We start from the raw sequence: 25,059 nt of genomic DNA, 5'->3' as shown, positions 1-25,059 counted from the left end.
AAACCTCTATAAGGCCACCCCTCAGCCTCCGACGCTCCAGGGAAAACAGCTCCAGCCTGTTCAGCCTCTCCCTGTAGCTCAAATCCTCCAACCCTGGCAACATCCTTGTAAATTTTGTCTGAACCCTTTCAAGTTTCACAACATCTTTCCGATAAGGAGACCAGAATTACACGCAATGTTCCAATAGTGGCCTAACCAATGTGCTGTACAGCCACAACATGACCTCCCAACTCCTGTACTTAATACTCTGACCAATAAAGGAAAGTATACCAAAAGCCTTCTTCACTATCCTATCTACCTGCGACTCCACTTTCAAGGAGCTATGAACCTGCATTCCAAGGTCTCTTTGTTCAGCAACACTCCCTAGGACCATACCATTAAGTGTATAAGTCCTGCTAAGATTTGCTTTCCCAAAATGCAGCATCTCACATTTATCTGAAATAAACTCCATCTGCCATTTCTCAGCCCATTGGCCCATCTGGTCCAGATCCTGTTGTAATCTGAGGTAACCCTCTTCGCTGTCCACTACACATCCAATTTTGGTGTCATCTGCAAACTTACTAACTGTACCTCTTATGCTCACATCCAAATCATTTATGTAAATGACAAAAAGTAGAGGACTCAGCACCGATCCTTGTGGCACTCCACTGGTCACAGGCCTCCAGTCTGAAAAACAACCCTCCACCACCACCCTCTGTCTTCTACCTTTGAGCCAGTTCTGAATCCAAATGGTTAGTTCTCCCTGTATTCCGTGAGATCTAACCTTGCTAATCAGTATCCCATGGGGAACCTTGTCAAATGCCTTACTGAAGTCCATATAGATTACATCTACTGCTCTGCCCTCATCAATCCTCATCTTTGTTACTTCCTCAAAAAACTCAATCAAGTTTGTGAGACATGATTTCCCACGCACAAAGCCATGTTGTCTATCCCTAATCAGTCCTTGCCTTTCCAAATACATGTACATCTTGTCCCTCAGGATTCCCTCCAACAACTTGCCCACCACCGAGGTCAGGCTCACCGGTCTATAGTTCCCTGACTTGTCTTTACCACCCTTCTTAAACAGTGGCACCATGTTTGACAACCTCCAGTCTTCCGGCACCTCACCTGTGACTATTGATGGTACAAATATCTCAGCAAGAGTCCCAGCAATTACTTCCCTAGCTTCCCACAGAGTTCTCTGGTACACCTGATCAGGTCCTGGGGATTTATCCATTTTTACCTGTTTCAAGACATCCAACACTTCCTCCTCTGTAATATGGACATTTTTCAAGATGTCACCATCTATTCCCCTGCAGTTTATATCTTCCATATCCTTTTCCACAGTAAATACTGATGCAAAATACTCATTTAATATCTCCCCCCCTCTCCTGTGGCTCCACACAAAGGCTGCCTTGCTGATCTTTGAGGGGCCCTATTCTCTCCTTAGTTACCCTTTTGCCCTTAATGTATTTGTAAAAACTTTTTGGATTCTCCTTAATTCTATTTGCCAAAATTATCTCATGTCCCCTTTTTGCCCTCCTGATTTTCCTCTTACGTATACTCCTACTGCCTTTATACTTTTCAAAGGATTCACTCGATCTCTCCTGTCTGTACCTGACATATGCTTCCTTCTTTTTAACCAAACCCTCAATTTCTTTAGTCATCCAGCATTCCCTATTCCTACCAGCCTTCCCTTTCACCCTGACAGGAATTCTCGTTATCTCATTTCTGAAGGCTTTCCATTTTCCAGCCATCCCTTTACCTGCGAACATCTGCCCCCAGTCAGCTTTTGAAAGTTCTTGCCTAATATCGTCAAAATTAGCCTTTCTCCAATTTAGAACTTCAACTTTTAGATCTGGTCTATCCTTTTCCATCATTATTTTAAAACTAATAGAATTATGGTCACTGGCCCCAAAGTGCTTCCCCACTGACACCTCAGTCACCTGCCCTGCCTTATTTCCCAAGAGTAGGTCAGGTTTTGCACCTTCTCTAGTAGGTACATCCACATACTGAATCAGAAAATTGTCTTGCACACACTTAAGAAATTCCTCTCCATCAAACCCTTAACATTATGGCAGTCCCAGTCTATGTTTGGAAAGTTAAAATCCCCGACCATAACTACCCTATTATTCTTACAGATAGCTGAGATCTCCTTACAAGTTTGTTTCTCAATTTCACTCTGACTATTAGGGGGTCTAATATACAATCCCAATAAGGTGATCATCCCTTTCTAATTTCTCAGTTCCACCCAAATAACTTCTCTGGATGTATTTCTGGGAACATCCCCCCTCAGCACAGCTGTTACTATTTAGCAGTTAAATAATCTGTTATTCTGCTTAAGTTTTCCAATAGATTTAAGTTATTCCAATTCTTTTTTCTTTTGTTTGTATTTTATTATAATGGAACAATAACGTGTGTTTTGTTTCAAGCCTGGCAGTTTGATCAACTGAATTACATTTGGAACACAACACTTTTCACTGACCTTCCAAAATAAGAAAAGTTAGGGCCTAGGCTATCGTCTTAATATATTTCGAGGGGGTTTGGTCTGGACCATAACAGGTGCACTGGCTTTTCAGAATATATATCAATGATTGGGAAAAAGGGATTAAAATAATTTTTCTACATTTGGCATTGGTACAACATTAAGTGGGAACATGTGTCATTAGGAGCATGTAAGTCAGCTCAGGACGATTTGACAGGATTCGTGAATGGGTTAGATTCTGGAGTCTGTTAGCAAATCAATTTGTTCACAACTTGGAAGATAAAGCAGGACAGTACGGCAGCTGCTCAGGAGGATCGGAAATGTTCATCTGTCAGATATTTAAAATTACACCCCCAATGGGATCTTGTTTGTAAGTACAGAAGTTGAATGTTTGCAAATTGGGGACCCCCTGCAATATGGAAAACTGTGAGGTTCTTCACTATGTTAGCAGAAACAGATGTTGAGAATATCAGAGACTGGCTTGTTGGGGTGGAGGAGGGAGTGGTAATGGAGGGAATGGAGGAAGAGGGAGAGGGCAAAACTCCTGTATGGTTGGAGGGCATTAGCCTTACACACCGCCCCCCCCCACCCACCCAGACTGTCACAGGTGATGCCCGGCCGACCCTCAGTGACACAGCTCTGCTCAGATGGCACTGGGCACATTTCTGAAGTTTTGCCAAAGAGATTTTTCATGAGGATAAAAAAGTTGAGGCAATCCACAAGCCAGGCATCAAACTCCCCCTCGAAAACACAGCAGGGTGTGACAGCCACCAAGAGCAGACGGAAGAATCCCACAACTGGAAACAATTCCTCACACATATCAAAGGGATGGAGTGAAATTAAAAGGGAAAGAATTTCATGTTTTTAGGGAAAGGCAGCCTTCAGCAAAACTGTCCAAACTCCGAACCGAGAGATCTCCATGTGAGGGTGTACACTTCATGTCCCTACCCAACCCCACAGCTCTCACAGCTTCCACAATTCAGACCCACCCCTCAGGATGGCACAGTCACAGGCCGGGGATTGGTCCCAGTCAGGGTCCAGCTCCAGGGTATGGGGTGGTGGGTGGTTTCTGTACAGTGCAGGCCGGGATGGTTGTTATACTCACAATGTGGGGACACGATGTGGGTCGTCTATTGCACACACGGTCAGAGCAGGACGCCATTCTGTGGAAAGGCAGACGCTGCAGATGGATAGGAGTGAGGCCATGTTCAAGGTCATTCAGGAGCAACTGAGAACCCAGGCCCAGCCTGAGCTGCACAGAATGATCCCATATTTCAGAACCACAACGGGCACTGGCTGGAAGAGGCCAGTTTCCACTGGTTCAGTATATTTGTAATAAAATTAATGATCCACAAATTAATCTACTCCTGTCAGTAAGCATCTAGATCACAACCTGACCATCAACTACAACTCATCAATAGACACACAGAGACACAGGGACAGGCACACACACACACACACACACACCAGACAGACAGACACAGAGACAGACACAGACAGATAGCTATACAGGGGAAACGGGAACCTCCCACCTACCTCTCTCGATGGAGTCTCAGCTGCTGTTTCTGGGGACGATGTAGAGTCCGGCTGCACCCCACCTTCATGTAACACGGGCTCCTTGTCCCTGCAGTTTGGGTGAGGGAGAGACAAAGAGTCCGGGGGAGGGGGGAATGGTCAGATGGGGTTGGTCCAACAGTGCTTATTCAGGGCCCAGCGACTGTGTCCAAGGTTAAAGGGACAGAAGCTGTAGAATGGCCTCAAGGCAAAATTACATCTGCATTCATACACCCCCAATACTCACTGTCCCCCCTCCCTCCCTGAATCACACCGAACCCCTCCCTCCCTCCCTGACTCGCACCGTTGCCACGCACCACCCAATGCAGAATTAGGATCCTTCAAATAACCCAACATCAGAGAGTGTCAGAGATAGTTAGAAATAGAATAAAAGAGAGAGAGCGAGTGAGATGGAGGGAGGGAGGGAGTGAACGAGATGGAGGGAGGGAGGGAGTGAGCGAGGTGGAGGGAGGGAGGGAGTGAGCGAGGTGGAGGGAGGGAGAGAGCGAGATGGAGGGAGGGAGAGAGCGAGATGGAGGCAGGGAGTGAGCGAGATGGAGGGAGGGGGGTGTGAGCGAGGGAGAATGCGAGAGAAATGGAGGGGGAGAGCAGGATGGAAGGAGGGAGGGAGGAAGGAAGAGAGGGAGAGACAGAGAGATGGAAGGAGGGAGAGCATGAAGGAGATAGAGCCGAATGGAAGGAGGGAGGGATGGAAGGGAAAAACCAAGTTGGAGGGAGGGAGAGGGGGAAATGGAAGGAGAGAGGGAGAGAGAGCGGGAGTGAGATGGAAGGATGGAGGGATGGAAGGGAAAGAGTGAGACAGAGTGAGGGAGGAAGCGAGATGGAGGGAGGGAGGTAGAGCGTGGGACGGTGAGAGGGAGGGAGAGAGAGAGATGGAGGTAAGGAGGAAAAGCACGAGAGAGATGGAGGGGGAGAAAGCAGGATGGAAGGAGGGAGGGAGAGATGGAAGGGAAGGACGGGGATGGGGGAGGGAGGGAGAGCGCGAACAGGTTTGATTCTCACTTTGTGATGGTGACGGATTGGGAATTTCCTTCCTTCTCGGACGAGGAGCTTGTGGCCTCATGGTGTCGTTTATCTTTCCACTTCTCGGCTTTGTTCCTCAGCTTTCCGCGATCGTTGTAACGCTGCAGAGTTCCTGGTGAGGAGCTTGGATTTTCCGGAACTTCCCAAGCGATTTGCTTACTGTTAGCCTCAGTAACAGTGACTGGGGAGCGAGATCTTTCTGTCACACTGTCCTTTGGCATCGGGGAGTTGGCAGTGACCAAGGGTAGACTCTTTGGCCTTGGAGGGTGAGCTGATGCCTGGTGGTTGCTCTCCATTCTCTCTGGGTTACGGGTGGGTAGGATCCTGTCTCCTTCCACCCGCTGCTCCGGAGTTATTCCGGATGCAGTCCTGGTGTCTGGAGAGCTTGCTTCCTCCAGCTGTTGCTGTCCCAAAGGTATGCCGTTACCCGCCTGCACCTTGGTTACAGCACTGGCATTCTGTGCCATCTTTTCCACATTCCCGAGTGGTTTAACTGACCAGTCACCGTCTGTGGGTGACGGAGGGCCATCCAGAGTCGTTGGTGATGCCAATTCTCTTTGTAGTTTGTCATGTTCCAAACCCCGCATCCTTCGGTTCTCCCGTTTCTCCCGGTAGGAGTGTGACCTCTCTGTGCCCTCAGCCGGGGCTTTCTGGGCAGACGGGGTGGCATTCTGTTCAGGAACATCGCCCGGGTCAGTCCCCCCGATCCAGCCGGGCACCACACCCCTCGGGCCCTGGTCAGTCGTGGGCAGTGATTGGCTGAGGTCCGGCTCCTCGCGGGCAGCAGACTCCGGCCTTTCTTGCTCTCGCTGCGGCACACGCCCGGCTCTGTCAGGAAACACGCACCATCAGACAGTGACCGCGGGGGGCGGGGGGTGAGGATGGGGGGTCAGTGTTGGGGGGTATGGGGGCGTCGGTTTTTGGGGGGATGGGGAGGTCGGTGTTGGGAGATGGGAGTCGGTATTGGGGGGGTCAGTGCTGGGGGGATGGGGGGGTCAGTGCTGGGGGGATGGGGGGGGGTCAGTGCTGGGGGGATGGGGGGGTCAGTGCTGGGGGGATCAGTGCTGGGGGGATGGGGGGGTCAGTGCTGGGGGGATGGGGGGGGTCAGTGCTGGGGGGATGGGGGGGTCAGTGCTGGGGGGATGGGGCTGTCAGTGCTGGGGGGATGGGGCTGTCAGTGCTGGGGGGATGGGGGTGTCAGTGCTGGGGGGATGGGGGTGTCAGTGCTGGGGGGATGGGGGTGTCAGTGCTGGGGGGATGGGGGTGTCAGTGCTGGGGGGATGGGGGTGTCAGTGCTGGGGGGATGGGGGTGTCAGTGCTGGGGGGATGGGGGTGTCAGTGCTGGGGGGATGGGGGTGTCAGTGCTGGGGGGATCAGTGCTGGGGGGATGGGGGGTCAGTGCTGGGGGGATGGGGGGTCAGTGCGGGGGGGATGGGGGGTCAGTGCTGGGGGGATGGGGGGGGGTCAGTGCTGGGGGGATGGGGGGGTCAGTGCTGGGGGGATGGGGGGGTCAGTGCTGGGGGGATGGGGGGTCAGTGCTGGGGGGATGGGGGGTCAGTGCTGGGGGGATGGGGGGTCAGTGCTGGGGGGATGGGGGGTCAGTGCTGGGGGGAATGGGCGTGTCAGTGCTGGGGGGATGGGAGGGTCAGTGCTGGGGGGATGGGAGGGTCAGTGCTGGGGGGATGGTGGGAGTCGGTGTTGGGGGGGTTGGTGTTGGGGTGAGGGGGTCAGTGTTGGGGGGTATGGGGGCGTCGGTTTTTGGGGGGATGGGGAGGTCGGTGTTGGGAGATGGGAGTCGGTATTGGGGGGGATCAGTGTTGGGGGATGGGGTTCGGTGTTGGGGGGATGGGGTCAGTGTTGGGGGGTCGGTGTTGGGGGGGGATCATTGTTGGGGGATGGGGGGGTCAGTGTCACGGGAGCTAGTGTTGGGGGTGGTGTCAGTGTTGGGGGATGGGGGATCGGTGTTGGGGGGGGTCAGTGTTTGGGGTGGGGGGCAACAACAAGCACAAACTTAGGTTTTAGCACCAACTCTCCCGGCCCCGGAAAGCTAGAAAGTGTGATCATTTTGCAAATGTAATGTGGAGATTTGACAGCCAGCGAGTGCAGAGTGAGATCCCATAAAAACCACGTGGTAACATTCAGGTCATGTACTTCACTGATATTTGCTAGACACTCAACATTAGCCCCAAGACCAGGAAGAACCCAGCTTCAGATATGACCCTACGACAGTGCAGCACTCCCTCAGCACTGACTCTCTGACAGTGGGGCTCTCCCTCAGCACTGACCCTCCGACAGTGCCACACTCCCTCAGCACTGATCCTCCGACAGTGCGTCGCTCCCTCAGCACTGATCCTCGGACAGTGTTGCACTCCCTCAGAACTGACCCTCCGACAGTGGGGCTCTCCCTCAGCACTGACCCTCCGACAGTGGGGCTCTCCCTCAGCACTGACCCTCCGACAGTGGGGCTCTCCCTCAGCACTGACCCTCCGACAGTGGGGCTCTCCCTCAGCACTGACCCTCCGACAGTGGGGCTCTCCCTCAGCACTGACCCTCCGACAGTGCCACACTCCCTCAGCACTGATCCTCCGACAGTGCCACACTCCCTCAGCACTGACCCTCCGACAGTGGGGCTCTCCCTCAGCACTGACCCTCCGACAGTGCCACACTCCCTCAGCACTGATCCTCCGACAGTGCGTCGCTCCCTCAGCACTGATCCTCGGACAGTGTTGCACTCCCTCAACACTGACCCCCCCGACAGTGCGGCGCTCCCTTAGCACTGACCCCACCTGACAGTGCAGCGCTCCCTTAGCACTGACCCCACCCGACAGTGCAGCGCTCCCTCAGCACTGACCCTCTGAATAGTCCAGCACTCCCTCAGCACTGACTCTCCGACAGTGCAGCACTCCCTCAGCACTGACCCTCATTGTTCGGCACTCCCTCAGCACTGACCCTCCGACAGTGCCGCACTCCCTCAGCACTGACCCTCCGACAGTGCAGCAAACCCTCAGCACTGACCCTCTGATTGTTTGGCACTCCCTCAGCACTGACCCTCCGACAGTGCCGCACTCCCTCAGCACTGACCCTCCGACAGTGCCGCACTCCCTCAGCACTGACCCTCCGACAGTGCCGCACGTCCTCAGCACTGACCCTCCGACAGTGTCGCACTCCCTCAGCACTGACCCTCCGACAGTGCAGCAAACCCTCAGCACTGACCCTCTGATTGTTTGGCACTCCCTCAGCACTGACCCTCCGACAGTGCGGCACTCCCTCAGCCCTGACCCTCCGACAGTGCGGCACTCCCTCAGCAATTGTGGAAACCCATCTGGTTCACTGATGTCCTTTAGGGAAGGAAATCGGTCATCCTCACCTGGTCTGGCCTCCATGTGACTCCAGACTCTCAACAAATGAGGTCAACCTCAGATTGCCTTCTGAAATGTTTAAGCAGACCAATCAGGGCAATTAGGGACGGGTAATAAATTCTGGCTTTGCCAATGAAGCCATATCCTATTGACCAATCCCGTGAAGAATTCACAACCTTTCACCTGTTCCTGTTACCAGAGGCAGTCTCTTACTGGTCAGTGCCTGCCTTTGAGTGGCATAATCTTTATTTGCCACTTTTCAGCCCAAGCCTGGATATTGTCCAGGTCTTGCTGCATTTGAGCACAGATTGTTTCAGCACCTGAGGAGTCATGAATGGTGCTGAACATTGTGTAATCATCATCGAACATCCCCACTTTTGACATTCTGGTGGAGGGAAGGTCATCGCTGAAGCAGCTGAAGATGGTTGGGAGTGGGACACTACCCTGAGGAACTCCTGCAGAGATGTCCTGGAGCCGAGATGACTGACCTCCAACAACTACAACCATCTTCTGATGGACCACGTATGAATCCAACCAGCGGTGAGTTCGTCCCCTGATACCCATTGATTGCTAACAGCTCCTTGATGCCACACCTGGTCGAAGGTGCCTTTCATGTCAAGGGCTGTTACTCTCTCCTCACTGGAAATCAGTGAAGATCAAAAAGTGACCAACACATTTTTAAGGTGGGATTGAAGAGTTGTGCAGCAGTTGGAATTACACAGGAACCCAAACCAGCAGATCAGGAACCAACCAGACATGGGACAGTGTGGGGGAGGGGGAGCAGCCCTGGGGGCTGTCATGCTAATGGATTGATGAGGGAGAGAATTCCAGAATTTGGGCCTGAAATGGTGAACAGGGATCCTGTGGTGGCTGGTGTCGATGACAGATCAGGCTGAATAGCCTCTAGCTGTTCCCATGAAATCGGGAGCTGGAGATTTGCCAAAAAAAACCAAGGAGTTTACACACAATAAAGACAGCAAGTGAACCCCAGGGAGGGAAACAGCAAGACCACATCAGGCCAACACCACAATCCAGGGGGGGGTGGGTGGGGAAGGGGTTACCTGTCCTGGACCAGTGCCATCGCTTGGATCTTCTGTCTCAAATCGCGTCTCTGCACATATCGCTTCCAGACGCCCTGGATCACAGCAGCTGCTCGGACTCGTCGCAAAGCCAACCGAACGAGGTAGGACCGAAAACAGACCTGGGGGGAGAGGAGTCAGACAGAGCACCATGAGTGACAGGGAGGGAGAGGCAGAGAGAGAGAGAGAGACGGGGAAGGGAGAGAGAGTGTGATTGAAGGGGGAGAGAGAATGAGTGATGGGGGGGAAGATAGAGAGAGAGAGATGAGGAGGGTGAGAGAGAAAGAGAAAGAGAGAGATGGGGGGGGAGAAAGAGATGGGGAGAGAGAGAGAGATAGAGAGATGGGGAGAAAGAGAGAGAGCGAGCGTAAGTGCGATGCGGAAAGGGAGAGAGGGAGAGACAAGGAGAGTTACACCATAACTAACTTTATCCTGCTGAATAAACATTGACTCTATACTGTTGTGGTTCTGTTCGCCGAGCTGGGAATTTGTGTTGCAGACATTTCGTCCCCTGTCTAGGTGACATCCTCAGTGCTTGGGAGCCTCCTGTGAAGCGTCTCTGTGATCTTTCCTCCGGCATTTGTAGTGGCTTGTCTCTGCCGCTTCCGGTTGTCAGTTCCAGCTGTCTGCTGCAGTGGCTGGTATATTGGGTCCAGGTCGATGTGCTTATTGACTGAATCAGTGGATAAGTGCCATGCCTCTAGGAATTCCCTGGCTGTTCTCTGTTTGTCTTGTCCTATAATAGTAGTGTTGTCCCAGTTGAACTCATGTTGCTTGTCATCTGCGTGTGTGGCTACTAAGGATAGCTGGTCGTCACCTAGATGTCACCTACACAGGGGACGAAACGTCTGCAACACAAATTCCCAGCTCGGTGAACAGAACCACAACAACGAGCATCCGAACTACAACTCTTCTCCCAAACTTTGAATTGACTCTATACTGTTACAGTGAGTGACCCTTAACCTGCTGAATAAACCCTGACTCTGTACGGTTACACAGTGAGCGACCCTTACCCTCTGAATACACGCTGGGAGAAAGTGAGGACTCAGATGCTGGAGATCAGAGTTGAAGAGTGTGGTGCTGGAAAAGCACAGCCGGTCAGGCAGCATCCGAGGAGCAGGAGAATTGACGTTTCAGGTAAAAGCCCTTCAACAGGAATAGACACTAACTGTACAGTTACAGAGTGAGTGACCCGGACCCTCCTGAATAAACACTGACTCTGTACAGTTACACAATGAGTGACTCTGATCCTCCTGAATAAACACTGACACTGTACAGTTACAGAGTGAGTGACCCTAACTCTGGTGAATAAACACACTATACAGTTACAGAGTGAGTGACCCGGACCCTGCTGATTAAACACTGACTCTGTACAGTTACAGAGTGAGTGACCCGGACCCTCCTGGATAAACACTGACTCTGTACAGTTACAGAGTGAGTGACCCGGACCCTGCTGATTAAACACTGACTCTGTACAGTTACAGAGTGAGTGACCCGGACCCTCCTGGATAAACACTGACTCTGTACAGTTTAGATTAGATTACTTAGATTACTTACAGTGTGGAAACAGGCCCTTCGGCCCAACAAGTCCACACCGACCCACCGAAGCGCAACCCACCCATACCCCCACATTTACCCCTTACCTAACACTATGGGCAATTTAGCATGGCCAATTCACCTGACCCGCACATCTTTGGACTGTGGGAGGAAACAGGAGCACCCGGAGGAAACCCACGCAGACACGGGGAGAACGTGCAAACTCCACACGGTCAGTCGCCTGAGTCGGGAATTGAACCCGGGTCTCAGGCACTGTGAGGCAGCAGAGCTAACCACTGTGCCACCGTGCCGCCCACACTGTTACACAGTGAGTGACCCTTCCCCTGCTGAATACACACTGACTCTGTATAATTACACAAGCTGTGAGCTGGGGATGTTGTTTAGTTTCTTGGTGCCTCATTAGTGGGAATGCAGGACTGGACAGAGTTGGCCTCTGTGCCATTGCTCCTGTCCCGGAGTATTATTGGGTGAGCCAAGGTGAGGGTATTTGACAGGTTCCAGTACCTGGATAGTGATTGCAGCTTGTCTGCTCTTCAGGAATCTTCTCCTGTCCAGAACTGCTCGGAACCACGTCTGCAGGAGCAGGATTTTCCGGATCACTTCCTTGTGCAATATATCCTGAAGTTTCTGGCGCTCAGTTTCCTTCATGAAAACCTGGGATGGAGAGGGGGGGGGGGGGGGGGGGGAGGGGGGGGGGGGGGGGGGGGAAAGAGTGGGTGAGGGTGGGGAGGGAAGGAGAGAGCTCAGTCAGACAGTAACACTGAAGTTTTCCTGCACACACCATTAACAGGAGAACACATCGAGCTGGGTCTGAGCCAACAGAAACTGTATTGGTGTTTTGAGATTTTATTTTCAATTCCCCTCTCCTCCTGAAAGGCTCTAAACCTTTCTGAATTCCTCCAAGGGTCAGCCTCCTGCCTGTTCTGCACCCAAAGTTCCCAGTCAGCAAGTGTTGGGAGCTGGTGTACACATTCCCAAACACTATCTCCTGCTGGATCAGCCATTAAACATAGTGACCACACCAGCAGGGCAGAGGCTGGGAGTCCAGCAGCGAGTAACGCACCTCCTGACTCACAAAGCCTGTCCACCATCTACAAGGCACGAGTCAGGAGTGTGATGGAATACTCTTGGGTGCAGCTCCAACAACACAATTCAGTTTGACTCAATACATTAACGCACTGCCTCCCCACAGACATGCCAGATGCTGAGTTTCTCTAGAATATTCTGTTTCAATTTTTACTCATTCACAGAAAATGAGTGTCATGGATTGGTCCAGTATTTATTGCCCGTCCCTAGTTGCCCCTTGAGAAGGTGGGGGTGAGCTGCCTTCTTGAAATGCTGCAGTCCATGTGCTGTGGGTTGCCCACAATGTCCTAAGGGAGGGAATTCCAGGATCCTGACTTAGTGACAGTGAAGGAACGGCGATATATTTCCAAGTCGGGATGGTGTGTGGCTTGGAGGGGAACTTGCAGGGGGTGGTGTTCCCATGTATCTGCTGCCCTTGCCCTTCTAGATGGAAGTGATTGTGGGATTGGAAGGTGCTGCCAAAGGATCTTTGGTGAATTTCTGCAGTTGTAAACTGCAACTGGATCTTGTAGTTAAGACACTCTGCTGTTACTGAGCATCAGTGGGGAGGGAGGGATTGTTCAAGGTGTTGGTAGGTGAATTGTTTTTTGCTCACCTCAGTTACAGGTCACGCATTCCATTTTGTCACTAACCTATCCATGTTGTATTGGGTTTTTTTTGAAAGATTGTTGCAATTTTTCTTGAATTTGGATCTAGTTGAATTTGCTGAGGAAATTAAAATGCTACACTACTCTTGCTAACCACTAGATGGGCCACACACTCACACACACTCACACACACTGGACCTCATGAGGCAGAAACAGCACCCCACCCTAAAACCCCCAGGTTAAGGGTCACACTACCCCCTCCCACCAAAGACAAGGATCACACTGAACCCCCCCTCCCCCCCACCTCCCGTCACACCTTTTGACCCTGAGCTCAGCGCCGGGACCCTGTCAGACAGAGTGGGAAAGGCTGCTGTGAACAGGACATGATAGGGAGGTCATAGACAGATACAGACAGTTTTGGTGTCCTTATTCAGGGAAGGATAGAAATGCAGGAGGTTTGTGGGATTGATACCTGGAAGGAGGGGATTGTCTTTGGACAGACCGGGCTGGTTTCCAGCGAAGTTTGAAAGAGTGAGGGTGAACCTGATTCTGGGTATAACATCCCGAATGATCTTGACAGGGTAGATATGGAGAGGATGTTTCCTCTTGTCAAGGCGCTGCAGAATCAGGGGGCACTGGTTTTGGACAGAGACAAGGAGAACATTTTTCTTGGAGAGTTGTGCAACTTTGACAGTCTACCTCAGAAGGCAGGCAGACAGGGGTCAGTGAATATCTTTAATGCAGACAGAGCTATGCTCTTGTCAGGCAGGGAATCACAGGTTACTGGGGAAGGTGGGAAGATGGACTTCAAAACACAAACAGATCAGCAACCTAACGGAATGGAGGTGCAAGCGGCAGGGCTGAATGGCCACTGCCTGTTCCTGCTTCGATGAAGTCTGGCCAACCTTACCTTGGTTTTGCCAATCTGACAGTTGTTCCTGTCCAACTCCAACTTGTTGAACAACGCATCAATCACTTCCTGCACTGGTTCAACATTCCTCGGCAGCAGCACTCGGAAGTGATCCAGGAATTCCTGAAGAACAGAATGGTCAGAAAGAAGAGACCGAGTTTAATGTCAGAGTATAAAGTGACTCTCCTTCCCTCTCTCTGGAACACAGAACCCTCATTCCGAGCTGCATCTCACTGCTTTACCTTTTGGAAGCTGGAATTCTTTCTATCTCTGCTTCCTGAGTCCCAACACTCTCTGTGATACAGCTCTTGGGAAAGGGGGTTTCCATGGGGAACACGTTCACACGCTCACAGCCTCTCGGCTCCAACACCCTCCTCCCTCACCATCAGCCCGGTCACCCTTACCTGGAAGGTGTACTTGGCGCTGTATCCAGAGCGACGAATACGGACTGTTTCAAGCATTCCTGTGTACTTCAGCTGCTGCAGAACCAGATCATCATCAAAACAAAGCTCCATCTGCAAAGAGAAACAGACACACGGTCACAGCCCCACAGCAGAGACACAGACACACGGTCACAGGCCCACAGCAGAGACACAGACACACGGTCACAGGCCCACAGCAGAGACTCAGATACACAGTCACAGCCCCACAGCAGAGACTCAGATACACGGTCACCGCCCCACAGCAGAGACTCAGACACACGGTCACAGGCCCACAGCAGAGACACAGACACACGGTCACAGGCCCACAGCAGAGACACAGACACACAGTCACAGGCCCACAGCAGAGACACAGACCCACGGTCACAGCCCCACAGCAGAGACACAGACACACGGTCACAGGCCCACAGCAGAGACACAGACACACGGTCACAGCCCCACAGCAGAGACACAGACACACGGTCACAGGCCCACAGCAGAGACACAGACACACAGTCACAGGCCCACAGCAGAGACACAGACACACGGTCACAGCCCCACAGCAGAGACACAGACACACGGTCACAGCCCCACAGCAGAGACACAGACACACGGTCACAGGCCCATAGCAGAGACACAGACACACTGTCACAGGCCCACAGCAGAGACACAGACACACGGTCACAGACCCACAACGGAGACTCAGACACACGGTCACAGCCCCACAGCAGGGACACAGACACACGGTCACAGCCCCACAGCAGAGACTCAGACACACGGTCACAGGCCCATAGCAGAGACACAGACACACGGTCACAGCCCCACAGCAGAGACACAGACACACGGTCACAGCCCCACAGCAGAGACACAGACACACGGTCACAGCCCCACAGCAGAGACACAGACACACGGTCACAGCCCCACAGCAGAGACACAGACACACGGTCACAGGCCCACAGCAGAGACACAGACACACGGTCACAGGCCCACAGCAGAGACACAGACACACGGTCACAGGCCCACAGCAGAGACTCAGACACACGGTCACAGGCCCACAGCAGAGACTCAGACACACGGTCACAGGCCCACAGCAGAGACACAGACACACGGTCACAGCCCCATAGCAGAGACACAGACACACGGTCACAGCCCCACAGCAGGGACACAGACACACGGTCACAGCCCCACAGCAGAGACACAGACACATGGTCACAGTTCTGTGATATCCATTCCCTCCACCATTGACGACCAGTAGCTGGTGTGTACCGTCTATAAGATGCCCTGCAGAAACTCCCCAAAGCTCCTCAGGCAGCACCTTTCAAACCCACGACCACTTTCATCGAGAAGGATGAGGGCAGCAGATACATGGAACACCACTCCCTGCAAGTTCCCCTCCAAGCCACTTACCATCCTGACTCGGAAATACATCACAGTTCCTTCACGGTCTCTGGGTCAAAATCCTGGAATTCCCTCCTTAAGGGCATTATGGGTCAACCCACAGCAGGTGGACTGCAGCGGTTCAAGAAGGCAGCTCACCCCCACCTTCTCAAGGGGCAGCTAGGGACGGGGCAATAAATACTGGGCCCAGCCAGTCACACCAAAATGCCCAGGGTGAATAAAAGAAATGCTAACACCAATAACACTGCTCACCTTCTGAGCATTTGAACGGATACAGCGAATGAAGAAGGGCTCAGCCTTGCCCAGAGTCTCCATCAGTTTATTCAGAGAGGCCTGGAACATGAATCAGAATCAATGTAAGTCCTTCACCTTTTCAAACTGACCAATACTCACGGGGTGAGATATAGAATATAGCTCCCTTTACACTGTTTCCCCATCAAACACTTCCAAGACAGGAACAGCACGGGGTTGATTAGATTAGATTCACTACAGTGTGGAAACAGGCCCTTCAGCCCAACAAGTCCACACTGACCCTCCAAAGAGTAACCCACCCAGACCCATTCCCCTCTGACTAATGCATCTAACACCATGGGCAATTTAGAATGGCCAATTCATCTAACCTGCACATCTTTTGTCTTGCAGGAAGAAACCCACATAGACACGGGGAGAATGTGCAAACTCCACACAGACAGTTGCCCAAGGTTGGAATCGAACCTGGGTCCCTGGCGCTGAAAGGCAGCAGAGCTAACCACTGAGCCACCCCTCTACGCTGTCTCCCCCCCCATTAAACAATTCCAGGACAGGGACAGCACGGGGTTAGATACAGAGTAAAGCTCCCTCTACACTGTCCCATCAAACCCTCCTAGGACAGGGACAGCAAGGGGTTAGATACAGAGTAAAGCTCCCTCTATACTGTCCCCCATCAAACCTTCCCAGGGGCAGGGACAGCACGGGGTTAGATACAGAGGAAAGCTCCCTCTACACTGTCCCCATCAAACACTCCCAGGACAGGGACAACATGGGGTTAGATACAGAGGAAAGCTCCCTCTACCCTGTGCCCCATCAAACCCTCCCAGGGACAGGGACAGCATGGGGTTAGATACAGAATAAAGCTCCCTCTCCACTGTCCCCATCAAACCCTCCCAGGGACAGGGACAACATGGGGTTAGATACAGAGTAAAGCTCCCTCTACACTGTCTCCCCATCCCAGGGACAGGGAGAGCACGGGGTTAGATACAGAGGAAAGCTCCCTCTACGCTGTCCCCCCATCCCAGGGGCAGGGACAGCACAGGGTGAGGTACTTGCCTGGAATTGTGCGCTGATACTGGGTGGTTTCTTCTTCTTGTGAAGGTGGAGGAGGGACTTGGTGGTGCGATCATGGAGGGTCATTCGGACAATGTGCTTTAAGGAATTTGTGTCGATGAAATTCTACAGAAGGATGAAGGTTTGGGGGAGCGGGGGAAAAAGAAATTCCAAGAGCTTGGTATAATACAAAACATTTCACAGATGTCAGTAACAACATGAATATGTACAACAGCCCGAGATTATATTTTTCATTGAACAGCCCAATGGCTCCTGGCTGAATCCTCTGGGCACATGGAGCCAACTACCATTTACAATCAGATCTGCTGACAGTATGAAAATTGCTTTTATTTTCATAACAATTTAACGGGGTCAGTGGTGCTGCCAGGAGCTGTCTCTCTGAACCCAAACATGGTCCCCAACCCCACACTCATTTCAGGATTCTGGGATAAACCCTAACCCAAAGCCAGTGTAAATAATGGACATGGACAGTGTGAACAAAGAAACTTACAGCACAGGAACAGGCCCTTCGGCCCTCCAAGCTTGAGCTGATGCAGATCCCCTATCTTAACCTGTCACCTATTTTCTAAGGATCTGTATCCCTCTGCTCCCTGCCCATTCCTGTATCTGTCGAGATTCATCTTAAATGACGCTATAGTGCCCACCTCTACCACCTCCGCTGGCAACACGTTCCAGGTACCCACCACTCTCTGTAGAAAGAACTTTTCATGTATATCTTCCCTAAACTTTTCCCCTCTCACTTTGAACTCGTGACCCCTAGTAATTGAGTCCCCCACTCTGGGAAAAAGCATCTCGCTATCCACCCTGTCTATACCTCTCATGATTTTGTACACCTAAATCAGGTCCCCGCTCAACCGCTTTCTAATGAAAATAATCCTAATCTACTCAACCTCTCTTCATAGCCAGCGCCCTCCATACCAGGCAACATCCTCATAAACCTTCTCTGCACCCTCTCCAAAGCATCCACATCGTTTTGGTAATGTGGCGACCAGAACTGTAAGCAGTATTCCAAACGTGGCTGAACCAAAGTCCTATACAACTCTAACATGACCTGCCAACTCCTGTACTCAATATCCCGCCCGATGAAGGAAAGCATGCTGTATGCCTTCTTGTCCACTCTATTACCTTGCATTGCCACCTTCGGGGAACAATGGACCTGAATATCCAGATCTCTCTGTACATCTGTTTTCCCCAGGGCTTTTCCATTTACTGTATAGTTCACTCTTGAATTGGATCTTCCAAAATGCATCACCTCGCACTTGCCCGGATTGAACTCCATCTGCCATTTCCCTGCCCAGTTCTCCAATCTATCTATATTCTGCTGCATTCTCTGACAGTCCCCTTCACTATCTGCTCTCCACCAATCTTAGTATCATCTGAAAACTTACTAATCAGACCACCTATACCTTCCTCCAGATCATTGATGTATATCACAAACAGCAGTGGTCCCAGCACGGATCCCTGTGGAACACCCATTGCTCACAGCTCTCCATTTTGAGAAACTCCCTTCCACTACTACTCTCTGTCTCCTGTTGCCCAGCCTGTTCTCTGTCCACCTAGCTAGAACACCTTTGACCTCATGTGACTTCACTTTCTCCACAAGCCTACCATGGGGAACCTTATCAAACGCCTTACTGAAGTCCATGTATATGACATCTACAGCCCTTCTCCCATCAAGCAACTTTGTCACCTCCTCAAAGAATTCTATTAGGTTTGTTAGACATGACCTTCCCTTCACAAAACCATGCTGCCAATCACCGATACGCCCATTTTCTTCCAAACGTAAATGGATCCTATCCCTCAGTAACATCTCCAGCAACTTCCCCACCACTGACGTCAGGCTCACACGTCTATAATTACCTGGATTATCCTTGCTACCCTTCTTAAACAAGGAGACAACTTTAGCAATTCTCTGGTCCTCCAAGACCTCACTCATGTTCAAGGATGCTGCAAAGATATCTGTTAAAGCCCCAGCTATTTCCTCTCTTGCTTCCCTCAGTAACCTGGGATTGATCCCACCCGTACCTGGGGACTTGTCCACCTTAATGCCTTTTATGGTATCCTGGAAGCTGCAGGAGGTCCAGTCTCTGCAGTTTGTGCTGAAATCCAGCTTCAGGGAGAACTGGGAACTTGAACCCATGACCCCTTTAACCACAAGGTCACAACCCTGGGTCTGTGCCAAAGGACGAAGAAGTGATGGTAGTTACACATCACACTCCCTGTATCTCAGGAATGGCCTGTCCTATCATTTGGAACAAGATAGGTGGAAGTGAAACGTTTATCACGATTAGGGATCAACATCAGATTGTGAAGTTAGCAAGTTAAAAATCACACAACACCAACTCCTAGTCCAACAGATTTAATTGGAAGCACTAGCTTTCGCAGCGCTGCTCCTTCATCAGGTGGTTGTGGGTGTTAGTAAGTTCATTGTTACTGGCAAACTTCAACCTGACCTTATCTCTAACGCTAACCCTCCCCCTCCCTCATCCCTGAATTCCTCACCCTCCCCCCTATCCTAACCTTCCCCCTAACGAGGGTACTAACAGACTCCCTGGTCCATGCACTGTGTGGAATGGATGATATTGCAACTAAACTTTCCTCAGTGTCCAAGCCAGAATCACAAACAGCAAAAAGTCAAAAAACAAAAGGACATCAGTTAAAAAAGGAAACGTACCTTGGGAATCTGCAGCTTTTGTTTCAAGCCTTTATTTTTCCTGTGGGAATACCAGAGGGCTTGTTTTCAGTAATATTCTCACACTGTTGTCAGTCAGGGTTAGTCCAATCAGGAAGCAGCAAAGTGTGAGGCAGAGAGTGGGGACTGACCTTCAGGGAGTGCAGGGATTGGCTAACCATCAGCAAGCTGTCCAATCAGATTGTCCAATCCACAACCCATCACCCCCACCCCACCAGTGGAAGCACATACCACACAAAGAACATGGACAACAAAGAGGGCCATTGACAGGGAGAGGGGGGCAATGACAGAGGGCAAAAATGGGGAGGGCAGCGTGAATAGGGGGCAATAGGGATGGGGGCAACACGGAAAAAAAATGGGAAACGGGCACTAACGTGGAGGGAAAGGGAGCCCCAGCAGAGGGGGCTATCCAGGGAGGGGCTCATACTGGAGGGGCAATAATAAGGAAGGGGCAAAAACTGGGCATGAGGGCAGGGGCAATACCAAAGAGGAGGAAATACTGGGGTGGTCAGGGTTCGGGGTAAGGTTTAAGGGGGTGACTGTGATTGGCTGGGGTTGTGATAGGGACATGGATCTGGAGTGGTGAGAGAGATCAGGTGGTGGTGGGCAGGATGCTGTAGGCCCCTTCCTGAGGGGAGGGAGGAATGTTTGAGGGAGAGGCTGTTTTGTGAAGTTGGTCCATTTCCAACATGGCTACCAACAGAAGATTCTAGAAGTAGCAGCAAGTTAACGTGAGAGCTCGTTGGGATTTTCTGGCTGCATAAATTAAGATCTGACCCAAACTCCACCCCCAGCTATTTATAGAGCAGTTTCTGTGATCAGAGAGATATTAATTTTTGTGAAATACCCAGCAATCCTTGCACTCCGAGGAACTCAGTCACTGGCTTTCCACTTTGTCCGTTGATATGTTTCACTTTCCCACTTTCTTCTGGGTGTAACAGTTATTGGGTTGGTCCCTCCTCAGCTCAGGCACACGAGCAAATCCATTGGCATCTGTTAGCCCTGACCCCTTCTCCCTCCAATCCCACCTTTATCTTCGCAAGAGGGAAAAGTTTTTCCTGCTGCAACTTTCCACTGGGTTAATGGAGATGGTTAGAAGCAGCAGTCAGTACATAGTGAGAGACTCTTGTCTTGATGTTGTTTTGTTACACACAGAGTCAACATCAGGAGCATTTATGCTCAATGGGCCTGAAATTCTTACACCCAGAGAAATAGAGAACAGAGAAACAGCCTAAAGGTAAAGAAGATGGCAGCTAGAGGCAAGACACAACTCGGTGGAAACTCACTGGAAATGGCAGTGGGGCTTCTCGAGTCCCCGCAATGATTTGAGGAGGCTGTGGGGTTCGTCATTGTGCATCACAGCCCATCCTCGAATACTCCTCATCAGCTGAGTATGCAACTCACTGCAAGACCATTGGCAGGGACATAGTCGGGGAGAGGCAGAGCGTTAGAGGAGAAACAATGAAGACAGAGTTAGAGAGAGGACCCAACACCAAAATGTATCAGCAAGACTGTCACCACAGCAACGAGGCTGCAAGCCAGACCATCACCTCAAGATCCAAGCCCCCAGATTCCTGCAGACCCCAGCAGGAGCAGGAACCCCAAACCCAGTAAACAGCTGGGAACATGGACATCACAAATTCAATATCACGAGACTGAGCATTTCATCTGCTCAATTATAAAAGGAAATTAAAGCTATGGACTCCTGTGGTGCAGTGGGTGGTGTCCCTAGCTCTGATTCTGGAGATCCTGGCTCAAGTCCTACCTACTCCGGAGGTGTGTCATAATAACATCACAGAGAACGTGCTTTGAAACATTCAAGTTACTGCCAGTTGTCAAAACCCACATGGGTTAATGCCCTTCAGGGAAAGGGCAACCCCATGTGACTCCAATCCCATACTGATGTGACCAACTCCAACAGCCCAAGGAATGGGCTCATCCCAAAAACAAATTGAAAAGGAGATTCTACAGGAATTCACCAAGAGACAGGTTGGTATTAGTCTCTGTAAGAGGGTTAGATATCAAAATGGAAAGCCTTTGACCACAAGGCGATATTTTGGCTGGAGGTTTTCCTGTATGGTCTGGCCTCTGGTCTCCATGCTCCATGCAATCGGTATCATACTGTTACTTACCTCAGTCCCTCTATCCCAAGGCGGCATGTTTGTAAAGAGAAAATCCAGAGTTGTGATAATCTACATGCGTTCCAGTGTGGTTATACACTGCATGGCCAGAAGCAGAATGAGTCACACCCTCAGACTCCTCTCCCCCACCCCTCTCCCCCCTCCAACACCGAACCTACACTTGTACCCCCTTGTCCTGCCACACCCAGGGGTTATGGCATCCACAATTTGCCCACATCTTCCAAAGATCACAGACAACGAAGAGATCCAGAATCTCCGGGAAGAGGTAAAAAGCAGCAATGGACCTCTGAGTGTTGGAACGTGCCCTCCCTTCCCAAATCCTCCTCTCCTATCCTGCGCCAAGCCCCGCCAGCCCTCCATTGCACCCTGCTCCGGGAGCAATCACAGCCCAAGGCTGGGCACTTCCTGGCCGTGTTCACACCTGGGAGGGAGGAGACTGGGCCAAACCTTCACATGTGACTAGATCGGAAACAGAATGTTATTAAAATGGAAGCTAGTGGAACAATGGTCTTATAAATATATAAATACTGGCCCAGCCAGCAACACCCAGGTCCCATGAGTGAATAAAGAAAAAGTGATACTGGACCCAATGTGGGTTTTAAGCTCTGCAATTCTTTCCATCAACCTCTCCACCTCTTTTAAGATAGTTCTTAATATTGCCCAAGCTCTTTGTCATCTGCCCAAATATGATGTTGTATTTATTTTTAGTTTATTCATGGGATAAGTGCATCACTCCGCGAGCAAGCATGTATTGCCCATCCCTCGTCTCAGCTTCAGCGGAGTCTCAGAGAGCAGTTATGAGCCTGGAGTCACATGTAGGACAGAGCAGATGGGTTTTTAACAATTGACAATGTTACATGGTCACCATTGGTATAGTCTTCAATTCCAGATTTTCAACAATTTAAATCCCTGCCATTGGTGAGATTTGAACCATTTCCCCAGAGCAGGAGCCCAGTGACACGACCCCTCCACGCCTCCTCCCCCACTGATTCAGTGTTAAACTTCATTTGATCATTCTTTCTGAAAAACCATTCAGGATAAAGTCATGTCACTTTACAAGTAGGACATTAACACAGCTGACTCCCCTCTTAATGATGTTAACTCAAACTGCTCGGTGAGGGAACATACCACTGCAGCTGCTGCTGCTAAAATACTGGCTCAACCCCAACCACTCTTTCTTTCCCCACACACTGGGTATTTGGGGAAAAAAAAAGACAGAACACTGGAGCAGCTGCTGGAAACTGGGTACTGAGAATATGTGCTGCCTTTGGCAGTGGATCAATGCAGATATCTCACTATTACAGACCAACGTGCCACCGGGAGGAGAGCCTCCCTATCCCTGTTTGCTCTAGCTGCGACTGGCCCCCTTACGGGTTAACCCCTCGCACTCCCCCTGCAGATCAGTAACTAACCCCCCCACCCCCTCCCCAGCCCTTACCGCAGCGGTTTCTCCGATGAAGTGCTCGATCGCTGTAATTCTCCGAGAGGAACACGAGACACACGCCGGGACATTCCTGCAAAATGGAGAGAGGGTCAGGATGATAAACACGAGCCCCACATGCCCTGACCCCCATTCCCTCCAGCCTCACCCTACTCCCCATTACACCCTCCCCCGGCAGTCTGTGTTGTCCCATTCCTAGCCCCCTCCCCACCCTGAGGCGCTGGCTCTGTACCTGCAGCAGCTCTCTGTGCCCACTGTGTTCCGGCCTGTTTAAATGCAGCCACAGCTCGGATCGCAGCTCGAAGGGTCGACCAGCGGAACACGGACACAGGATCCATCCCGATTAATTCCCGGATAAACGCACTGTCACTGCTGCGCAGGAGGGCCACAATGTCTGGGCGCATGTAGTCCGTGTTTTTCTCCCGGAAATCCTGCTCATAGTGAGGCATGAGAAAACATCAGTTCACTTAAACAAGAGGGAGGGGTGGGTGTGAGCAAGACCAAGAGGGGGGCGGCATATTAATCAATCAAAACTTGCTTCTCCATCGTAAGTGATTAAAGACCGAACAGCAATCTAGGTTTGTTCAAGACATCGCAGCAGTTCTAGGAGTCTCTGATCTTTTACTATAAATTCTGTGTCTTAAGCTCCTGACGGAGGAGCAGTGCTCCTTGTACTTTCAAATAAACTTGTTGGACTACCATCTGAGATTTTTGACCATCTCAGAATGACAGGGCCATGGGTTCAAACCCCACATGGTGATGCTGGTCTATACTCCAGGTAGACGGTCCTAGTTAAGTACTGAGGGAGTGCGGCACTGTCAGAAACACTACTGCTTCAATGAGACGTTAAATCATGGCCCAGTGACTAAATTACCCCATGGTCACTACTGCAGAGGAACAATCGGACACTGGGGCTTTGGAGGGAACATGCTACTGTCCAGTGAGACAGAGAGGGAGGGATGTGACAGGGACAGAAAAGGAAGGGTCTATAGGACATGACAGGGACACAGAGGGAGGAGTCTATGGGACAGGACAAGGACAGAGAGGGAGGAGGAGGTTGTCCCAGACACACCTTGATCTGATACTTGACTCTGCCGGCAAAGTGTTGAATGATGAAGGCCGGCTCCATCACCGGGGTGCCAACAAAAAAACGATTCCCCTCGTGCTGCTGCTTGAACTTGGCCAGAAGCGTCTGATTGGTGGCATGAGGGAAACTGGGGAAAGGACAGGCAATTCAGTGCAATACCTCACCCCCACCCCACTGCGGACCGGACCCTCACACCCCCGCGGACCGGACCCTCACACCCCCACGGACCGGACCCTCACACCCCCGCGGACCGGACCCTCACCCCCACCCCACTGCGGACCGGACCCTCACACCCCCGCGGACCGGACCCTCACACCCCCGCGGACCGGACCCTCACCCCCACCCCACTGCGGACCGGACCCTCACACCCCCGTGGGCCAGACCCTCCCTCACCCGACCCCCGCGGACCGGACCCTCTCCCTTCCCCCCTTCCCCCACACCCACCGCGGACCGGACCCTCCCCCCAACCCCCCACCGCGGACCAGACCCTCCCTCCCCCCCCCCCTACCCCGTGTACCGGACCCTCACCCCTCCCCCCCCCATACATCTTCCCTCTGTGACTTGTGCCCCTTGTGAGCGCACACACTCACACACTGCCCGCTCACTATGCTCACTGGGTCACCCTACATCCAGACCCACTTCCTGTCAACATCCTCCACAATTCATTCCCACTTCCACCTTTATAGTGGAGGCTGCTCAATGTAAACGTCACACTGTAATTGCAGTGCCACTAGTGGCAGTTCAGTGTCATTGCAGTGTGACCTGTTTACATTGGCATTCTCCATGACACAAACAGTCCAGCAGATTACAGAAATCAAAATAGAACATAACAACAGGATTGAATTATATTCCACAATCTAATCCTGTGAAGTTTGAGCTGAGTGTTGTTAGCTTTGAATATCAAGAGGAATTTAAACC

At 51.4% G+C, this 25,059-nt stretch overlaps 1 protein-coding gene across 5 annotated transcripts in view; it reads right to left on the bottom strand.

Moving 5' to 3' along the window:
• Nucleotides 1-25,059, bottom strand: part of LOC132829070 (unconventional myosin-IXb-like) — a 119,109-nt gene that overhangs the window by 30,053 nt on the left and 63,997 nt on the right. For 4 of the 5 annotated variants that reach the window (XM_060846371.1, XM_060846367.1, XM_060846369.1 and 1 more), the window contains exons 12-24: nt 24,127-24,268; nt 23,287-23,485; nt 23,052-23,127; nt 20,759-20,875; nt 19,455-19,494; nt 16,763-16,885; nt 15,710-15,790; nt 14,045-14,155; nt 13,641-13,763; nt 11,562-11,711; nt 9,483-9,622; nt 5,042-5,890; nt 4,001-4,088 (exon numbers count right to left, since the gene is read on the bottom strand). In XM_060846371.1, coding sequence (XP_060702354.1) covers nt 4,001-4,088; nt 5,042-5,890; nt 9,483-9,622; nt 11,562-11,711; nt 13,641-13,763; nt 14,045-14,155; nt 15,710-15,790; nt 16,763-16,885; nt 19,455-19,494; nt 20,759-20,875; nt 23,052-23,127; nt 23,287-23,485; nt 24,127-24,268 — 2,239 coding nt within the window. The remainder of the gene's footprint in view (nt 1-4,000; nt 4,089-5,041; nt 5,891-9,482; nt 9,623-11,561; nt 11,712-13,640; nt 13,764-14,044; nt 14,156-15,709; nt 15,791-16,762; nt 16,886-19,454; nt 19,495-20,758; nt 20,876-23,051; nt 23,128-23,286; nt 23,486-24,126; nt 24,269-25,059) is intronic. The other variant, XM_060846370.1, reaches the window with a different exon arrangement.

Source organism: Hemiscyllium ocellatum, chromosome 28, assembly GCF_020745735.1.
Source record: "Hemiscyllium ocellatum isolate sHemOce1 chromosome 28, sHemOce1.pat.X.cur, whole genome shotgun sequence".
Lineage (NCBI taxonomy): Eukaryota > Metazoa > Chordata > Chondrichthyes > Orectolobiformes > Hemiscylliidae > Hemiscyllium > Hemiscyllium ocellatum.
The sequence above is the reverse complement of the archived record's forward strand: the minus strand, read 5'-3'. Positions and strand labels throughout refer to the sequence as shown.